The sequence below is a fragment of the Oenanthe melanoleuca genome, chromosome 25, assembly GCF_029582105.1.
Source record: "Oenanthe melanoleuca isolate GR-GAL-2019-014 chromosome 25, OMel1.0, whole genome shotgun sequence".
NCBI lineage: Eukaryota > Metazoa > Chordata > Aves > Passeriformes > Muscicapidae > Oenanthe > Oenanthe melanoleuca.
Genome location: NC_079358.1, coordinates 6864337 through 6883909, shown reverse-complemented (window position 1 = coordinate 6883909; position 19573 = coordinate 6864337). Strand labels below are relative to the sequence as shown.

General features: G+C 59.6%; 1 protein-coding gene across 1 annotated transcript in view; it reads left to right on the top strand.

The window, feature by feature from the left end:
• HUWE1 (HECT, UBA and WWE domain containing E3 ubiquitin protein ligase 1) overlaps window positions 1–19573 on the top strand; it is a 157587-nt gene that overhangs the window by 117449 nt on the left and 20565 nt on the right. Inside the window, exons 68-75 of the mRNA XM_056510874.1 lie at window positions 63–219; window positions 1846–1978; window positions 4095–4297; window positions 5939–6066; window positions 7736–7823; window positions 10238–10429; window positions 12205–12450; window positions 15117–15234. Coding sequence (XP_056366849.1) covers window positions 63–219; window positions 1846–1978; window positions 4095–4297; window positions 5939–6066; window positions 7736–7823; window positions 10238–10429; window positions 12205–12450; window positions 15117–15234 — 1265 coding nt within the window. The remainder of the gene's footprint in view (window positions 1–62; window positions 220–1845; window positions 1979–4094; window positions 4298–5938; window positions 6067–7735; window positions 7824–10237; window positions 10430–12204; window positions 12451–15116; window positions 15235–19573) is intronic.

Here is a 19573-nt window from a genome sequence, read left to right as displayed (position 1 = left end):
GTCCCCTGCTGTCCCCTGCTGTCCCCAGTGTCCCCAACCACGCCCCCCCCGTGCCCCCCCAGGTGCTGACGTCGCACTCGTGCTCGGAGGAGGGGCTGGAGGACGCGGCCAATGTCCTGCTGCAGCTGTCGCGGGGGGACGCGGGGACAAGGGACACGGTGCTGAGGCTGCTGCTGAGCGGGGCCCGGCAGCTGGGGGGGGCGCTGTGCCGCCAGATCGGTGAGGGGGGGTCCTGGGGGGGGTGGGGAGGGGTCTAGGGGGGATGGGGAGGGGGCTGGGGAGGGTGGGGAGGGGTCATGGGGGGATGGGGAGGGGTCTAGGGGGGATGGGGAGGGTTCTGGGGGGGCACTGTGCCACCAGATTGGTGAGGGGGGGTCCTGGGGGGGGATGGGGAGGGGTCTAGGGGGGATGGGGAGGGGGCTGGGGAGGGTGGGGAGGGGTCTAGGGGGGATGGGGAGGGGGCTGGGGAGGGTGGGGAGGGGTCTAGGGGGGATGGGGAGGGGTCTAGGGGGGATGGGGAGGGTTCTGGGGGGGCACTGTGCCACCAGATTGGTGAGGGGGGGTCCTGGGGAGGGTCTGGAGGGGGTGGGGAACGTCCCAGGTGGGTGAGCCAGGAGTGCCCTGCGGTCAGTGGGGGTCAGTGAGGGTCCCCTGTGGTCAATGAGAGGTTTCCTGTGGCCAGTGGTGGCCAGTGGGGGTTACCCTGTGGTCAGTGGGGTTACCCCATGGTCAGTGGGGGTTACCTTGTGGCCAGTGGTGGTCAGTGGGTGTTACCCCATGTCCGGTGGTGGTCAGTCGTTGTTACCCCATGGTCAGTGGGGCTGTTACCCCATGTCCAGTGGTGGTCAGTGGGGCTGTTATCCCGTGGTCAGTGGGGGCTGTTACCCATGTCCAGTGGTGGTCAGTGGGGCTGTTACCCTGTGGTCAGTGGCGGTCAGTGGGGCTGTTACCCCATGTGCAGTGGTGGTTAGTGGGTGTTACCCCATGGTCAGTGGGGGTTACCCCATACCCAGTGGTGGTCAGTGGGGCTGTTACCCCGTGGCCAGTGGTGGTCAGTGGGGCTGTTACCCGTGGTCAGTGGGTGTTACCCCGTGCCCAGTGGTGGTCAGTGGGGCTGTTACCCCGTGGCCAGCAGTGGTCAGTGGGGCTGTTACTCCATGTCCAGCAGTGGTCAGTGGGGGTTACCCCATACCCAGTGGTGGTCAGTGGGGCTGTTACCCCGTGGCCAGTGGTGGTCAGTGGGGCTGTTACCCGTGGTCAGTGGGTGTTACCCCGTGCCCAGTGGTGGTCAGTGGGGCTGTTACCCCGTGGCCAGCAGTGGTCAGTGGGGCTGTTACTCCATGTCCAGCAGTGGTCAGTGGGGGTTACCCCATACCCAGTGGTGGTCAGTGGGGCTGTTACCCCGTGGCCAGTGGTGGTCAGTGGGGCTGTTACCCTGTGGTCAGTGGGTGTTACCCCGTGGTCAGTGGGGCTGTTACCCGGGCGATCAGTGGGGCTGTTACCCCGCGGTCAGTGGGGCTGTTACCCCGCGGTCAGTGGGGCTGTTACCCGTGGTCAGTGGGTGTTACCCGCGGTCAGTGGCTGTTACCCGCGGTCAGTGGCTGTTACCCGTGGTCAGTGGGTGTTACCCCGCAGTCGGTGGGGCTGTTACCCGTTGGTCAGTGAGGGGCTGTTACCCCGCGGTCAGTGGGGCTGTTACCCCGCGGTCAGTGGGTGTTACCCCGCGGTCAGTGGGTGTTACCCCGCGGTCAGTGGGTGTTACCCGTGGTCAGTGGGTGTTACCCCGCGGTCAGTGGCTGTTACCCCGCGCCCAGCGGTGCCAGCCCTGCCCTGCCCTGCCCCCAGGCACGCTGCTGGCCGAGCTCCGTGAGTACAACCTGGAGCAGCAGCGCCGGGCGCAGCTGGAGGCGCCGTCCCCCGAGGGGCTCCCCGAGGAGCAGCCCCCCAGCGCCAAGCTCAAGGGCAAGATGCAGAGCAGGTGAGTGACCGGCCACTGGGGGCTGGGGGGCTGCTGGCCCTGTCCTGGGTACTGGGGACACCTCCTGTCCCTGTCCTGGGTACTGGGGACACCTCCTGGCCCTGCCCTGGGCACCATTGACCTCTCCTGTCCCTGCCCTGGGTACTGGGGACACCTCCTGTCCCTGTCCTGGGCACTGGGGACACCTCCTGTCCCTGTCCTGGGCACTGGGGACAGCTCCTGGCCCTGCCCTGGGCACCATTGACCTCTCCTGTCCCTGCCCTGGGTACTGGGGACACCTCCTGTCCCTGTCCTGGGCACCACTGACCTTTCCTTTTCCTGTCCTGGGCACCACTGACCCCTTCTGTCCCTGTCCTGGGCACCCCTGACCTCTCCTGTCCCTGTCCTGGGTACTGGGGACACCTCCTGTCCCTGTCCTGGGCACCACTGACCTTTCCTGTCCCTGTCCTGGGCACCACTGACCCCTTCTGTCCCTGTCCTGGGCACCCCTGACCCCTCCTGTCCCTGTCCTGGGTACTGGGGACACCTCCTGTCCCTGTCCTGGGCACCACTGACCCCTCCTGTCCCTGTCCTGGGCACCCCTGACCCCTCCTGTCCTGTCTGGGGTCCCACTGATGACCACTGTCCTGCCATTCCTCTGCTTCCCACACTGACCCCACCCTGTCCCCATGTCCCCACACTGAGCCAGTCTCCCCACATTGACCCCACACTGTCCCCATGCTATCCCCACTGTCCCCATGCTGTCCCCACACTGACCCCATGTCCCCATATTGTCCCTGTCCCCTCATTGTTCCCTGTCCCATCACTGTCCCTGTCCCCTCATTGTCCCCTGTCCCATCACTGTCCCTGTCCCCTCACTGTCCTCTGGCCCCTCACTGACCCCTCACTGTCCTCTGTCCCATCACTGTCCCTGACCCCTCACTGTCCCCTGACCATTCCCTGTCCCCTAACTGTCCCCTCACCAATCCCTCTGTCCCCTGACCTATCCCCTCACTGTCCCCTGTCCCGTCTGTCCCCTCGCTGTCCCCTGTCCCCTGATTGTCCCTGTCCCCTGACCATCCCCTCTGTCCCATGACTGTCCCCTGACGTTCTCTGTCTTCTCACTGTCCCCTGACCGTCCCTGTCCCCTCACTGTCACTGTCCCCTCACTGTCCCCATCCCCTCACTGTCCCCTATCCCCTCACTGTCCCCTGACCACCCCCATCCCCTGACTGTCCCCTGACCGTCCCTGTCCCCTCACTGTCCCCATCCCCTCACTGTCCCCTGCCTGTCCACTCTGTCCCCTGAACATCCCCTGTCCACTGTCCCTTGACCATCCCCTGTCCCCTGACTGTCCCCTGTCCCCTCACTGTCCCCTAACTGTCCCCTAACTGTCCCCTGACCATCCCTGTCCCGTCACTGTCCCCATCCCCTAACTCTCCCCTGACCGTCCCTGTCCCCTCACTGTCCCGTCACTGTCCCCATCCTCTCACTGTCCCCTCACTGTCCCCATCCCCTGAGTGTCCCCTCACTGTCCCGTGACCGCCCGTGTCCCCTGACTGTCCCCATCCCCTGAGTGTCCCCTCACTGTCCCCTATCCCCTCACTGTCCCCTGACCACCCCCCATCCCCTGACTGTGCCCTGACCGTCCCTGTCCCCTCACTGTCCCCATCCCCTCACTGTCCCCTGCCTGTCCACTCTGTCCCCTGAACATCCCCTGTCCACTGTCCCTTGACCATCCCCTGTCCCCTGACTGTCCCCTCACTGCCCCCATCCCCTGACTATCCCCTGTCCCCTCACTGTCCCCAACTGTCCCCTAACTGTCCCCTGACCATCCCTGTCCCGTCACTGTCCCCATCCCCTAACTCTCCCCTGACCGTCCCTGTCCCCTCACTGTCCCCTCACTGTCCCCTGACCTTCCCCCGTCCCCTCACTGTCCCCTGACTGTCCCCATCCCCTGAGTGTCCCCTCACTGTCCCGTGACCGCCCGTGTCCCCTGACTGTCCCCATCCCCTGAGTGTCCCCTCACTGTCCCGTGACCTTCCCCCGTCCCCTCACTGTCCCCTGACTGTCCCCATCCCCTGAGTTTCCCCCGTCCCCTCACTGTCCCGTGACCGCCCGTGTCCGTCCGGCCCAGGTTCGACACGGCCGAGAGCGTGGTGATCGTGGCGTCGCAGAAGCGGGCGCTGGGCGGGCGGGAGCTGCAGCTGCCGTCCATGTCGGTGCTGACCTCCAAGACGTCCACGCAGCGCTTCTTCCTGCGCGTGCTGCAGGTCATCATCCAGCTGCGCGACGACACGCGCCGGGCGCACCGCAAGGCCAAGCAGCCCGGCCGCCTGGGTGAGGGAACTGACCGACCCACTGACCGACCCACTGACCAACCCACTGACCAACCCCACTGACCAACCCCACTGACCAACCCAACTGACCAATGACCAACCCACTGACCAACCCACTGACCAGTGACCAGCCCACTGACCAACCCACTGACCTCTGACCAGCCCACTGACCGACCCACTGACCAACCCACTGACCCTACTGACCAGTGACCAACCCATTGATCACTGATCAACCACACTGACCACTGATCCCACTGACGACACGCGCCGGGCGCACCGCAAGGCCAAGCAGCCCGGCCGCCTGGGTGAGGGAACTGACCGACCCACTGACCGACCCACTGACCACTGACTGCTGATCAACCCACTGACCTCACTGACCAACCCACTGACCGACCCACTGACCACTGACCAACCCACTGACCAACCCACTGACCAACCCCACTGACCCCACTGACCAACCCCACTGACCAACCCACTGACCACTGACCAACCCACTGACCAATGACCAACCCCACTGACCAACCCCACTGATCAACCCACTGACCAACCCACTGACCCCACTGACCAACCCCGCTGACCCACTGACCAACCCACTGACCCCACTGACCAACCCCACTGACCAACCCACTGACCAACCCACTGACCAACCCACTGACCACTGACCCCACTGACCAACCCACTGACCACTGACCAACCCCACTGACCAACCCCACTGACCCCACTGACCAACCCCACTGACCGCTGATCCCACTGATGACATGCGCCGGGTGCACCGCAAGGCCAAGCAGCCCGGCCGCCTGGGTGAGGGACACTGACCACTCACCACTGACCACTGACTGCTGATCAACCCACTGACCCTACTGACCAACTCACTGACCTCACTGACCAACCCACTGACCAGCCCACTGACCAACCCACTGACCAACCCACTGACCAACCACACTGACCGCTGATCCCACTGACGACACGTGCTGGGCGCACCACAAGGCCGAGCAGCCCGGCCGCCTGGGTGAGGGACCTGACCGACCCACTGACCAACCCACTGACCACTGACCAACCCACTGAACACCCCTACTGATCAACCCACTGACCAACCACACTGACCAGTGACCCCACTGACGACACGCGCCGGGCGCACCGCAAGGCCAAGCAGCCCGGCTGCCTGGGTGAGGGCTTCTCCGGCCACTGACCACCCTCACTGACCCTACTGACCAACCCCACTGACCAACCCCACTGACTACTGATCTCACTGAGCAACCCCACTGACCCCACTGACCAACCCCGCTGACCCCACTGCCCACCCCACTGACTGACACCGACTGATCCCACTGCCCACCCCACTGCCCACCCCACTGACTGACCCCACTGACCAGCCCCACTGACCCCACTGCCCACCCCACTGACTGACCCCACTGCCCACCCCACTGACTGACACCGACTGACCCCACTGCCCAGCCCCACTGACTGACCCCACTGCCCACCCCACTGACCAACCCCACTGACCCCACTGACCAACCCCACTGATCCCGCTGCCCACCCCACTGACTGACCCCACTGCCCAGCCCCGCTGACTGACACCGACTGACCCCACTGCCCAACCCCACTGACTGACCCCCCGCGCTGACCTCGCGCTGTCCCGCAGGCGCCGCGGGGCTGGGGGCGGCCGGCAGCATCCAGGCCGCCGTCCGGCAGCTGGAGGCCGAGGCCGACGCCATCATACAAATGGTACGTGAGGGCCAGAGGGCCCGGAGGCGGCAGCAGGGAGACACGGTTAGCACGCCCGCCGCCTTCCTCCCCGCCCCTCCTCATCCTCATCCTGCTGCTGTCTGTGCTGCCTGACCTTCCTCTGCTGCCTGCTGCTTGTCCTGTTCAACTTCCTCATCCTCCTCCTCATCATCCTCATCCTCCTCATCCTTATCCTCCTGTCCTCCTCTGCCTCCTCCTCATCATCCTCATCCTCATTCTTCTGTCCTGCTCTGCCTCCTCATCCTCCTCATCCTCATCCCGCTGCTGTGTGTGCTGCCTGACCTTCCTCCGCTGCCTGCTGCTTGTTGTGTTCAACTTCCTCGCCATCATCCTCATCATCCTCCTCATCCTCCTTATCCTCATCCTCATCTTCCTCATCATCATCCTCATCATCATCCTCATTCTCCTGTCCCTGCTCTGCTTCCTCCTCCTCACCCTCATCCTTATCCTGCTGCTGTGTGTGCTGCCTGACCTTCCTCCACTGCCTGCTGCTTGTCGTGTTCAAGTTCCTTATCGTCCTCATCATCATCCTCATCCTCATTCTCCTTCTGCCCCCTGCTCCTCATGCCTGTCCCTCTCCTTCCTCCATCCCTCCTCATCCTCCTCATCCTCATCCCGCTGCTGTCTGTGCTGCCTGACCTTCCTCCGCTGCCTGCTGCTTGTCGTGTTCAACTTCCTCATCCTCCTCCTCATCATCATCCTCATCATCATCCTCATCATCATCCTCATTCTCCTGTCCCTGCTCTGCCTCCTCATCCTCCTCATCCTCATCCCGCTGCTGTCTGTGCTGCCTGACCTTCCTCTGCAGCCTGCTGCTTGTCGTGTTCAACTTCCTCATCCTCCTCCTCATCCTCCTCCTCATCATCATCCTCATCATCATCCTCATTCTTCTGTCCTGCTCTGCCTCCTCATCCTCCTCATCCTCATCCTGCTGCTGTCTGTGCTGCCTGACCTTCCTCTGCAGCCTGCTGCTTGTCGTGTTCAAACTTCCTCGCCATCATCCTCATCATCCTCCTCATCATCCTCATTCTCCTGTCCCTGCTCTGCCTCCTCCTCATCATCCTCATCCTCAGCCCCCTTCTACCCCCTGCTCCTCATGCCTGTCCCTCCCCTTCCTCCATCCCTCCTCATCCTCCTCATCCTCATCCTCCCATCCCCACCCTCATCTTCCTCATCCTCCCATCCCCACCTTCCTCCTGCCTCATCATCCTCATCCTCCCATCCTCAGCCCTCTTCTGTCCCCTACTCCTCATCCTTGTCCCTCCCCTTCCTCCATCCCTCTTCATCCTCCTCATCCTCCCAGCCTCATCCTCCTCATCCTCATCCTCCCATACCTATCCTCCTCATCTTCCTCATCCTCATTCTCCCATCCCTTCCTCATCCTCTTCCTCCCATCCCCACCCTCCTCATCCTCATTCTCCCCTCCCATCCCCTCCTCATCCTCTTCCCCTCCTGCCCCCACCCCCCTCACAGCCTTCCTCCCCTCCCTCCATGTCCTACTCATCTCCATCATCATCCTCACCTTCTCCTTCATCATCTTCCCCCTCCTTCCTCTCCCTCTCCCTCCCCCTCCCCCTCCCCCCGCGGCTCCCAGCCCCTCCCCCCGCCCGTTTTGGGGTGCCCCTGCCCCGGGGGGGCTCCGGGGGTGCCCCGGGGGGGTCGGGGTCCCCTAAACCCGGCCCGTCCCCCCCAGTCGGAGGCCGGGCCCGCGGACGGCGCCGCCCGGCGCGAGGAGTCGCCCATGGACGTGGACCAGCCCTCGCCCGCGCCGCCGGACCTGGGTGAGAGCCGGGCCAGTATGGACCAGTATGGGCCAGTATGGACCAGTACAGACCAGTGTGGGACAGTGAGGGACAGTATGGGAGAGTGTGGGACAGTGAGGGACAGTGTGGGACAGTAGGGACAGTGTGGGACAGTGAGCGACAGTGTGGGACAGGGAGGGACAGTGAAGGGACAGTGTGGGACAGTGAGCGACAGTGTGGGACAGGGAGGGACAGTGAAGGGACAGTGTGGGACAGTGAGGGACAGTGTGGGACAGGGAGGGACAGTGAAGGGACAGTGTGGGACAGTGTGGGACAGTGTGGGACAGTATAGACCAGTGTGGGACAGTGAGGGACAGTGTGGGACAGTGAGGGCCAGTATGGACCAGTACAGACCAGTGTGGGACAGTGTGGGACAGTATGGGAGAGTGTGGGACAGTGTGGGACAGTGAGGGACAGTGAGGGACAGTGTGGGACAGTGAGGGACAGTGTGGGACAGTGTGGGACAGTATGGGAGAGTGTGGGACAGTGTGGGACAGTGAGGGACAGTGAGGGACAGTGTGGGCCAGTATGGACCAGTATGGGACAGTGAGGGACAGTGCGGGACAGTGAGGGACAGTGAGGGACAGTACAGACCAGTGTGGGCCAGTATGGACCAGTATGGACCAGTGTGGGACAGTGCGGGACAGTGAGGGACAGTATGGACCAGTACAGACCAGTGCGGACCAGTATGGACCAGTACAGACCAGTATGGGCCAGTGTGGGACAGTGCCACCACTGGGGTCATTCCCTCTCCCCCAGGCTGGTGCGGGGCCATCCCAGTGTCCCTGCAGTGGGTGGCACTGGTGGGATTGGGTGGCCCTGGTTGAGTTGGGTGTCACTGGTTGGATTGGTATCACTGTCTGGGTGACATTTGTTGTGTGGGGTGTCACTGGTCAGGCTGGTGTCCCTGGTTGGGTGGCACTGGTTGGGTGGCACTGGTGAGATGTCCCTGTTTGTATTGGGTGTCACAGTCCCACAGGGATGTCCAGGATTGGTGTCCCTGGTTGGGTGTCCCTGGTTGGGTGTCACTGGTTGGGTGTCACCGGTTGGAATGGTGTCCCTGGTCAGGTGTCCCTGGTTTGGTGTCACTGGTGGGATTTGGTGTCCCAGTCTCACAGGGTTGTCCCTGGCTGGGTGGCACTGGTCAGGTTTGGTGTCCCTGTTTGTGTTGGGTGTCCCAGTCCCACAGGGTGTCACTGGTTGGGTTGGGTGGCACTGGTCAGGTTTGGTGTCCCAGTCTCACAGGGGTGTCCCTGGTCAGGTGTCCCTGGTTTGGTGTCATTAGTTGGGTGTCACTGGTGGGATTTGGTGTCCCAGTCCCACAGGGGTGTCACTGGTTGGGTGACACTGGTTTGGTGTCCCTTGTTTGTGTTGGGTGTCCCAGTCCCACAGGGTGTCCCTGGTTTGGTGTCATTAGTTGGGTGTCGCTGGTGGGATTTGGTGTCACAGTCCCACAGGGGTGTCACTGGTTGGGTGACACTGGTTGGGTGACACTGGTTTGGTGTCCCTGTTTGTGTTGGGTGTCCCAGTCCCACAGGGTGTCCCTGGTTGGGTTGGGTGGCAGTGGTCAGGTTTGGTGTCCCAGTCCTACAGGGTGTCCCTGGTTGGGTTTGGTGTCTCTGGTTGTGTTGGGTGTCACTGTCCCACAGGGTGTCCCTGGTTGGGTTGGGTGTCACTGGTCAGGTTTGTTGTCCCTGTTTGTGTTGGGTGTCCCAGTCCCACAGGGTGTCCCTGGTTTGGTTGCGTGGCACTGGTCAGGTTTGGTGTCCCAGTCCCACAGGGTGTCCCTGGTTGGGTTTGGTGTCTCTGGTCAGGTTTGGTGTCCCAGTCCCACAGGGTGTCCCTGGTTGGGTTTGGTGTCTCTGGTCAGGTTTGGTGTCCCAGTCCCACAGGGTGTCCCTGGTTGGGTGGCACTGGTCAGGTTTGGTGTCCCTTGTTTGTGTTGGGTGTCACAGTCCCACAGGGTGTCCCTGGTTGGGTTGGGTGGCACTGGTCAGGTTTGGTGTCCCAGTCCCACAGGGTTGTCCCTGGTTGGGTTTGGTGTCTCTGGCCAGGTTTGGTGTCCCAGTCCCACACGGGTGTCCCTGGTTGGGTTGGGTGGCACTGGTCAGGTTTGGTGTCCCAGTCCCACAGGGTGTCCCTGGTTGGGTGGCACTGGTCAGGTTTGGTGTCACAGTCCCACAGGGTGTCCCTGGTTGGGTGGCACTGGTCAGGTTTGGTGTCCCTTGTTTGTGTTGGGTGTCCCAGTCCCACAGGGTGTCCCTGGTTGGGTTTGGTGTCTCTGGTGGGATTTGGTGTCCCAGTCCCACAGGGTGTCCCTGGTCAGGTTTGGTGTCTCTGGTTGTGTTGGGTGTCCCAGTCCCACAGGGTGTCCTGACCGTGTCCCCCCGCAGGCCCCGAGGCGGCGCCGGCCGGTGACCGCGGCAGTGACCGTGACCGTGACCGTGACCGTGACCGCGAGCGGGAGGAGCGGCCGCCGGAGCTGCCGCTGCTGAGCGAGCAGCTGAGCCTGGACGAGCTGTGGGACATGCTGGGCGAGTGCCTCAAGGAGCTCGAGGAGTCCCACGACCAGCACGCCGTGCTCGGTGCGTCACCCCAAAAACATGGGGGGGACCCTAAATCCTGGGAACCCCAAAACCGCGGGGAGGATCCCACATCCTGGGGGTGACAGACCCCAAAAACACGGGAGGGATCCCAGATCCTGGGACTCTAAAAACATGGGGGGGATCCCACACTGGGAACCCCAAAAACACGGAGGAGACCGCAGATCCCAGGGGAGAGGGACCCCAAAAACAGGGGGGGACCCTAAATCCTGGGAACCCCAAAACCGCGGGGAGGATCCCACATCCTGGGGGTGACAGACCCCAAAAACACGGGAGGGATCCCAGATCCTGGGATCCCAAAAACATTGGGGGGGATCCCACACTGGGAACCCCAAAAACACGGAGGAGACCCCAGATCCCAGGGGAGAGGGACCCCAGAAACAGGGGGGGACCCTAAATCCCACACTGCCCTGCTGACCCCAAGCTGTTTCCCCGTGCCCTGAGCTGTCCCCCCATCCCATTCCTGTCCCCATCCCACGTCACTCCACTGACTCCACACTGTCCCCGCCATCCCATTCCTGTCCCCCTGCTCTGTCCCCCGCTGCTGACCCCATATCCCCCAGTGTTGCAGCCAGCCCCTGACCCCATTCCTGCCCCACTGACCCCATACCCCACACGGACCCCATTGAATGCACACTGACCCCGTATCCCATTCCTGTCCCCATATCCCATTCCTGCCCCCCCCTTCCTGCCCCATATCCCATTCCTGTGTCCCCATACCCCGCACTGACTCTACACCTGCTCTCCCCCAGTGCTGCAGCCAGCCCCTGATCCCATTCCTGTCCCCATATCCCATTCCTGCCCCATATCCCATTCCTGTGCCCTGATACCCCACACTGACCCCACACCTGCTCTCCCCCAGTGCTGCAGCTGGACCCTGACCCCTGACCCCATTCCTGCCCCATATCCCATCCCTGCCCCATATCCCATTCCTGTGCTCCCACACCCCACACTGACACCACACCCGCTATCCCCCAGTCCTGCAGCTGGCCCCATATCCCATTCCTGTCCCCATATCCCATTCCTGCCCACATATCCCATTCCTGTGCCCCCATTCCTGCCCCATATCCCATTCCTGCCCCATATCCCACACTGACCCCAGCCCTGCTCCCCCAGTGCTGCAGCCGGCCCCATATCCCATTCCTGCGCCCCCAATCCTGCCCCATATCCCAATCCTGTCCCCATATCCCATTCCTGCCCCATATCCCATTCCTGCGCCCCCATTCCTGCCCCATATCCCATTCCTATCCCATATCCCATTCCTGCCCCATATCCCATTCCTGCCCCATATCCCCTTCCTGTCCCCATATCCCATTCCTGTGTCCCCACACCCCACACTGACCCCAGCCCTGCTCCCCCAGTGCTGCAGCCGGCCCCATATCCCATTCCTGTGCCCCCATTCCTGCCCCATACCCCATTCCTGTGTCCCTGTTCCTGCCCCATATCCCATTCCTGCACCCCCATTCCTACCCCATATCCCATTCCTGCTCCATACCCCACTCCTGTGCCCCACACTGACCCCACCCCTGCTCCCCCAGTGCTACAGCCGGCCCCATATCCCATTCCTGCACCCCCATTCCTGCCCCATACCCCATTCCTGCACCCCCAATCCTGCCCCATATCCCATTCCTCTGCCCCATATCCCATTCCTGCCCCATATCCCCTTCCTGCCCCATATCCCGTTCCTGCCCCATATCCCACTCCTGCCCCATACCCCACTCCTGCGCCCCACACTGACCCCAGCCCTGCTCCCGCAGTGCTGCAGCCGGCGGTGGAGGCGTTCTTCCTGGTGCACGCCACGGAGCGGGAGAGCCGGCCGCCGGTGCGGGACACGCGCGAGAGCCAGCTGGCGCACATCAAGGACGAGCCGCCGCCGCTGTCCCCCGCGCCCCTCACGCCCGCCACGCCCTCCGCCCTCGACCCCTTCTTCTCCCGGGAGCCCTCGGCCATGCACATCTCAGCCAGCCTGCCCCCCGACACACAGAAATTCCTGCGCTTTGCTGGTGAGCGGGGATGGCGACTGGGAGGGACTGGGGGGCACTGGGAGGGACTGGGAGGGACTGGGAAAGGGTTTGAGGGTCCCATGCACATCTCAGCCAGCCTGCCCCCCGACACCCAGAAATTCCTGCGCTTCGCTGGTGAGCAGGGACGAGGGACTGGGAGCACTGGGAGGGCACTGGGAGGGGGGTTTGGGGGAGCCATGCACATCTCGGCCAGCCTGCCCCCCGACACACAGAAGTTCCTGCGCTTCGCTGCTGAGCGGGGATGGGGACTGGGAAGGACTGGGGGGCACTGGGAGAGGGGTTTAAGGGAGCTATGGGGCACTGGTGGGAACTGGGAGGGGGGTTTGGGGGAGCCATGCACATCTCGGCCAGCCTGCCCCCCCAACACACAGAAGTTCCTGCACTTCGCTGGTGAGCGGGGATGGGGACTGGGAGCACTGGGGGGGACTGGGAGGGACTGGGGGACACTGGGAGCGGGGATGGGGACTGGGAGGGACTGGGAAATGGTTTGAGGGTCCCATGCACATCTCGGCCAGCCTGGCCCCCGACACACAGAAGTTCCTGCGCTTCGCTGGTGAGCGGGGATGGCGACTGGGAAGGACTGGGGGGCACTGGGAGAGGGGTTTAAGGGAGCTATGGGGCACTGGTGGGAACTGGGAGTGGGGTTTGGGGGAGCCATGCACATCTCGGCCAGCCTGCCCCCCAACAACCAGAAATTCCTGTGCTTCGCTGGTGAGCGGGGACGAGGAATGGAGGGTACTGGGAGGGACTGGGAGCACTGGGAGGGCACTGGGAGGGGGGTTTCAGGGAGATACCGGGCACTGGGGGGCAGTGGGAGGGCACTGGGAGCACTGGGAGGGCACTGGGGGAGCACTAGGGGGCACTGGGAGCACTGGGATGGGGGTTTGGGGGAGCCATGCACATCTCGGCCAGCCTGCCCCCCAACACACAGAAGTTCCTGCGCTTCGCTGGTGAGCGGGGATGGGGACTGGGGGGCACTGGGGGGCACTGGGAGCAGGGATGGGGACTGGGAGGGACTGGGAGGGGGGTTTGAGGGTCCCATGCACATCTCGGCCAGCCTGCCCCCCGACACACAGAAGTTCCTGCGCTTTGCTGGTGAGCAGGGACGAGGAATGGAGGGCACTGGGAGGGACTGGGAGCACTGGGAGGGCACTGGGGGGCAGTGGGAGGGCACTGGGAGCACTGGGAGGGGGGTTTGGGGGCGCCATGCACATCTCGGCCAGCCTGCCCCTCGATGTGCAGAAATTCCTGCGCTTCGCTGGTGAGCGGGGATGGGGACTGGGAGCACTGGGAGGATGGTTTGGGAGAGCTATGGGAAACTGGGAGCACTGGGAGGGCACTGGGGGAGCTCTAGGGGGCACTGGGAGGGACTGGGAGGGGGGTTTGGGGGAGCCATGCACATCTTGGCCAGCCTGCCCCTCGACACCCAGAAATTCCTGCGCTTCGCTGGTGAGCGGGGATGGGGACTGGGGGGCACTGGGAGCACTGGGAGCACTGGGAGGCACTGGGAGGGGTGTTTAGAGGAGCTGTTGGGCACTGGGGGGGACTGGGAGGGACTGGGGATTTTTGGGCTCCTTAAAGCTTTGGAAAGAGGGAATTTGGAAGAACCCCAAGGCTTTGGGGAGAGGTTTTGGGGGAACCCCAACACTATGGAAAGAGAGAATTTGGGGGAACCCCAAAACTTTGGAAAGAGATTTTGGGGGAACCCAAAGACTATGGAAAGAGAGATTTTGGGAGAAACCCAAGACTATGGAAAGGGGTTTTGGGGGAACCCCAAGACTTTGGAAAGGGGTTTTGAAGGAACCCCAAAACTGTGAGTAGAGGTTTTGGGGGAACCCCAAGACTATGGAAAGAGAGAATTTGGGAGAACCTCAAGACTATGGAAAGGGGTTTTGGGGGAACCTCAAACTGTGCAAAGAGAGAATTTGGGGGAACCCCAAGACTTTGGAAAGGGGTTTTGAAGGAACCCCAAAACTTTGGAAAGGGATTTTGGGGGAACCCCAAGACTTTGGAAAGAGATTTTGGAGGAACCCCAGAACTTTGCAAAGGGGTTTTGAAGGAACCCCAAGACTTTGGAAAGGATAAATTTGAAGGAACCCCAAAATTTTGGAAAGAGATTTTTGGGAGAACCCCAAGACTATGGAAAGGGGTTTTGGGGGAACCCCAAAACTTTGGAAAGGATAAATTTGAAGGAACCCCAAAACTTTGCAAAGGGGTTTTGAAGGAACCCCAAAACTTTGGAAAGAGATTCTGGGAGAACCCCAAGACTATGGAAAGAGAGATTTTGGGAGAACCCCAAGACTTTGGAAAGGATAAATTTGAAGGAACCCCAAAATTTTGGAAAGAGATTTTTGGGAGAACCCCAAGACTATGGAAAGGGGTTTTGGGGGAACCCCAAACTGTGCAAAGAGAGAATTTGGTGGAACCCCAAAACTTTGGAAAGGGGTTTTGTTGAAACCCCAAAACTTTGGGAAGGATAAATCTGGAGGGAACCCCAAGACTACGGGAAGAAGTTCTGGGAGAACCCCAAGATTTATAAACGATAAACTCAGATAATTTTCAACCCCTCCACCACCCCACCCCCAAACCCCATGACCCCCATTCCACCCAGAGCACCCCAAAAAACCCTTTTTTAACCCTTTCAGAGACGCACAGGACGGTGCTGAACCAGATCCTGCGCCAGTCCACCACCCACCTGGCCGACGGCCCCTTCGCCGTGCTGGTGGATTACATCCGCGTGCTGGACTTCGACGTCAAGCGCAAGTGAGCGCTTTTGGGGGGCCAGACGGGGTTTTGGGGTGCCCCCCGGGGCTGGCACCCCCGTTTCGTGACCCTCAGGCGTCTCAGGAGCAGCATTTCGGGGGTGACAGAGAGATTTGCGGGGTGCTGGAGCTCCTCAAAGGAGGGTGGGAGTGGGTTTGGGGGGGTTGGAACTGTTTATGGGGTGCTGGAGGTGTTTTTGGGGCTCCCCCCTGGTTTATGACCCCAGTTTTTGGGGTGCTGCGCTTGTTTTTGGGGTATCCCCATTTCCTGACCCCATTTTGGGGTCTCCCCGTTTCCTGACCACATTATTGGGGTCTCCCCCTGTTTTCTTCCCCCTATTTTGGGTTTCCCCCCATTTTATGACCCCATTTTTGGGGCTTCCCATTTTATGACCCCATATTTGGGGTGCTGCCCCCGTTTTTGGGGTCTCTCCATTTTCTGACCCCATTTTTGAGGTCTCCCAGTTTTTGGGGTCTCCCCATTTTCTGACCCCATTTTTGGGGTGCTGCTCCCATTTTTTGGGTCTCCCCATTTTCTGACCCCATTTTTTGGGTCTCCCCATTTTCTGACCCCATTTTTGGGGTGCTGCCCCCGTTTTTGGGGTCTCCCCATTTCCTGCCCCCATTTTTTTTATCTCCCCATTTCCTGACCCCATTTTTTGGGTCTCCCCATTTTCTAACCCCATTTTTGGGGTCTCCCAGTTTTTAGGGTCTCCCCATTTTCTTACCCCATTTTTTGGGTGCTGTTCCCATTTTTTGCCTCTCCCCATTTCCTTGCCCCCGTTTTTTGGCTCTCCCCATTTCCTGACCCCATTTTTGGGGCGCTTCCCCCATTTTTTAGGTCTCCCCATTTCCTGACCCCGTTTTTGGGGTCTCCCCATTTTCTGACCCCATTTTTTGATTCTCCCCATTTCTGACCCCATTTTTGGGGTGCTTTCCCCATTTTTTGGATCTTCCCATTTCCTGACCCCATTTTTGGGGCGCTTTCCCCATATTTTGGCTCTCCCCATTTTTTGGCTCTCCCCCTTTTTTTGCTCTCCCCATTTCCTGACCCCATTTTTTTGATCATCCCATTTCCTGCCCCCATTTTTGGGGCGCTTCCCCCATTTTTTGGCTCTCCCCATTTCCTTCCCCCATTTTTTGGCTCTCCCCATTTCCTGCCCCAATTTTTTGGCTCTCCCCATTTTCTTACCCCATTTTTTGGGTGCTTGCCCCCATTTTTTTGATCTTCTCATTTCTTGCCCCCATTTTTTGGCTCTCCCCATTTCCTGACCCCGTTTTTTGGCTCTCCCCATTTCCTGACCCCATTTTTTGGGTGCTGCTCCCATTTTTTGGCTCTCCCCATTTCCTTCCCCCATTTTCGGGGTCTCCCCATTTCCTGCCTCATTTTTTTGTTCTCCCCATTTCCTGACCCCATTATTTTGATCATCCCATTTCCTGACCCCATTTTTGGGGCGCTTCCCCCATTTTTTAGGTCTCCCCATTTCATGACCCCATTTTTGGGGTCTCCCCATTTTCTTACCCCATTTTTTGGGTGCTTGCCCCCATATTTTTGATCTTCTCATTTCCTGCCCCCATTTTTTTGTTCACCCCATTTCCTGACCCCATTTTCTGTCTCTCCCCATTTCCTGCTCCCATTTTTTGGCTCTCCCCATTTCCTGCCCCCATTTTTTGGGTGCTGCCCCCATTTTTTTGGCTCTCCCCATTTTCATGCCCCCGTTTTTTGCCTCTCCCCATTTCCTTCCCCCATTTTTTGCCTCTACCCATTTCCTGCCCCATTTTTTGCCTCTCCCCATTTCCTGACCCCATTTTTTGGGATCTCCCCATTTCCTGCCCCCCCTTTTTTGGCTCTCCCCATTTTCTAACCCCATTTTTTGCCTCTCCCCATTTCCTGCCCCATTTTTTGCCTCTCCCCATTTCCTGCCCCCATTTTTTGGGATCTCCCCATTTCCTGCCCCCCCTTTTTTGGCTCTCCCCATTTTCTAACCCCATTTTTTGGGTGCTGCTCCCATTTTCTGTCTCTCCCCATTTCCTGACCCCCGTTTTTTGCCTCTCCCCATTTTCCTGCCTCTGTTTTTTCGCTCTCCCCATTTCCTGCCCCCATTTTCGTGGTCTCCCCATTTCCTGCCCCGTTTTTTTGTTCTCCCCATTTCCTGACCCCATTTTTTTGATCATCCCATTTCCTGCCCCCATTTTTGGGGCGCTTCCCCCATTTTTTAGGTCTCCCCATTTTCTGACCCCGTTTTTGGGGTCACCCCATTTTCTTACCCCATTTTTTGTCTCTCCCCATTTTCTAACCCCGTTTTTGGGTGCTGCCCCCATTTTTTTGGCTCTCCCCGTTTCCTGCCCTCATTTTTTGGGTGCTGCCCCCATTTTTAAGTCTCTCCCCATTTCCTGCCCCCATTTTTTGTCTCTCCCCATTTTCTAACCCCGTTTTTGGGTGCTGCCCCCATTTTTTAGGTCTCCCCATTTCCTGCCCCCCGTTTTTGGGGTCTCCCCATTTTCTGACCCCATTTTTTGATTCTCCCCATTTCTGACCCCATTTTTGGGGTGCTTTCCCCATTTTTTGGATCTTCCCATTTCCTGACCCCATTTTTGGGGTGCTTTCCCCATATTTTGGCTCTCCCCATTTTTTGGCTCTCCCCATTTCCTGACCCCATTTTTTGCCTCTCCCCATTTCCTTCCCCCATTTTTTGGCTCTCCCCATTTCCTGCCCCCCGTTTTTTGGCTCTCCCCATTTCTTGCCCCCATTTTTTGGCTCTCCCCATTTCCTGCCCCCATTTTTTGGGTGCTGCCCCCATTTTTTGGCTCTCCCCATTTCCTGCCCCCATTTTTTGGGTGCTGCCCCCATTTTTTTGGCTCTCCCCGTTTCCTGCCCCCATTTTTTGGGTGCTGCCCCCATTTTTATGTCTCTCCCCATTTCCTGCCCCCATTTTTTGGCTCTCCCCATTTCCTGACCCCATTTTTGGGATCTCCCCATTTCCTGACCCCATTTTTTTGTTCTCCCCATTTTCTGACCCCATTTTTTTGATCATCCCATTTCCTGCCCCCATTTTTTGGCTCTCCCCATTTTCTTGCCCCCATTTTCTGTCTCTCCCCATTTCCTTCCCCCATTTTTTGGCTCTCCCCATTTCCTGCCCCCATTTTTTGGGTGCTGCCCCCAATTTTTGGCTCTCCCCATTTCCTTCCCCCATTTTTTGGCTCTCCCCATTTCCTGCCCCCATTTTTTGGGTGCTGCTCCCATTTTTTGGCTCTCCCCATTTCCTTCCCCCATTTTCGGGGTCTCCCCATTTCCTGCCTCATTTTTTTGTTCTCCCCATTTCCTGACCCCATTATTTTGATCATCCCATTTCCTGACCCCATTTTTGGGGCGCTTCCCCCATTTTTTAGGTCTCCCCATTTCATGACCCCATTTTTGGGGTCTCCCCATTTTCTTACCCCATTTTTTGGGTGCTTGCCCCCATATTTTTGATCTTCTCATTTCCTGCCCCCATTTTTTTGTTCTCCCCATTTCCTTCCCCCATTTTTTGGCTCTCCCCATTTCCTGACCCCATTTTTTGGCTCTCCCCATTTCCTGACCCCATTTTTTGGGTGCTGCCCCTTTCTGTCTCTCCCCATTTCCTTGCCCCCATTTTTTGGCTCTCCCCATTTCCTGACCCCATTTTTTGGGTGCTGCTCCCATATTTTGGGGTCTCCCCATTTCCTGCTCCCATTTTTTGGCTCTCCCCATTTCCTTTCCTCATTTTCGGGGGTCTCCCCATTTCCTGCCCCATTTTTTTGTTCTCCCCATTTCCTGACCCCATATTTGGGGCACTTCCCCCATTTTTTAGGTCTCCCCGTTTCCTGACCCCATTTTTGGGGCGCTTTCCCCATATTTTGGCTCTCCCCATTTTCTGTCTCTCCCCATTTCCTTCCCCCATTTTTTGGCTCTCCCCATTTCCTTCCCCCATTTTTTGGGTCTCCCCATTTCCTGCCCCCCGTTTTTTGGCTCTCCCCATTTCTTGCCCCCATTTTTTGGCTCTCCCCATTTCCTGCTCCCATTTTTGGGTGCTGCCCCCATTTTTTGGCTCTCCCCATTTCCTGACCCCATTTTTTGGGTGCTGCCCCCATTTTTTTGGCTCTCCCCGTTTCCTGCCCCCATTTTTTGGCTCTCCCCGTTTCCTGCCCCCATTTTTTGGCTCTCCCCATTTCCTTCCCCCATTTTTTGGCTCTCCCCATTTCCTGACCCCATTTTTTGGCTCTCCCCATTTCCTGCCCCCATTTTTTGGGTGCTGCCCCCATTTTTTGGCATCTCCCCATTTCCTGACCCCATTTTTTGGCTCTCCCCATTTCCTGACCCC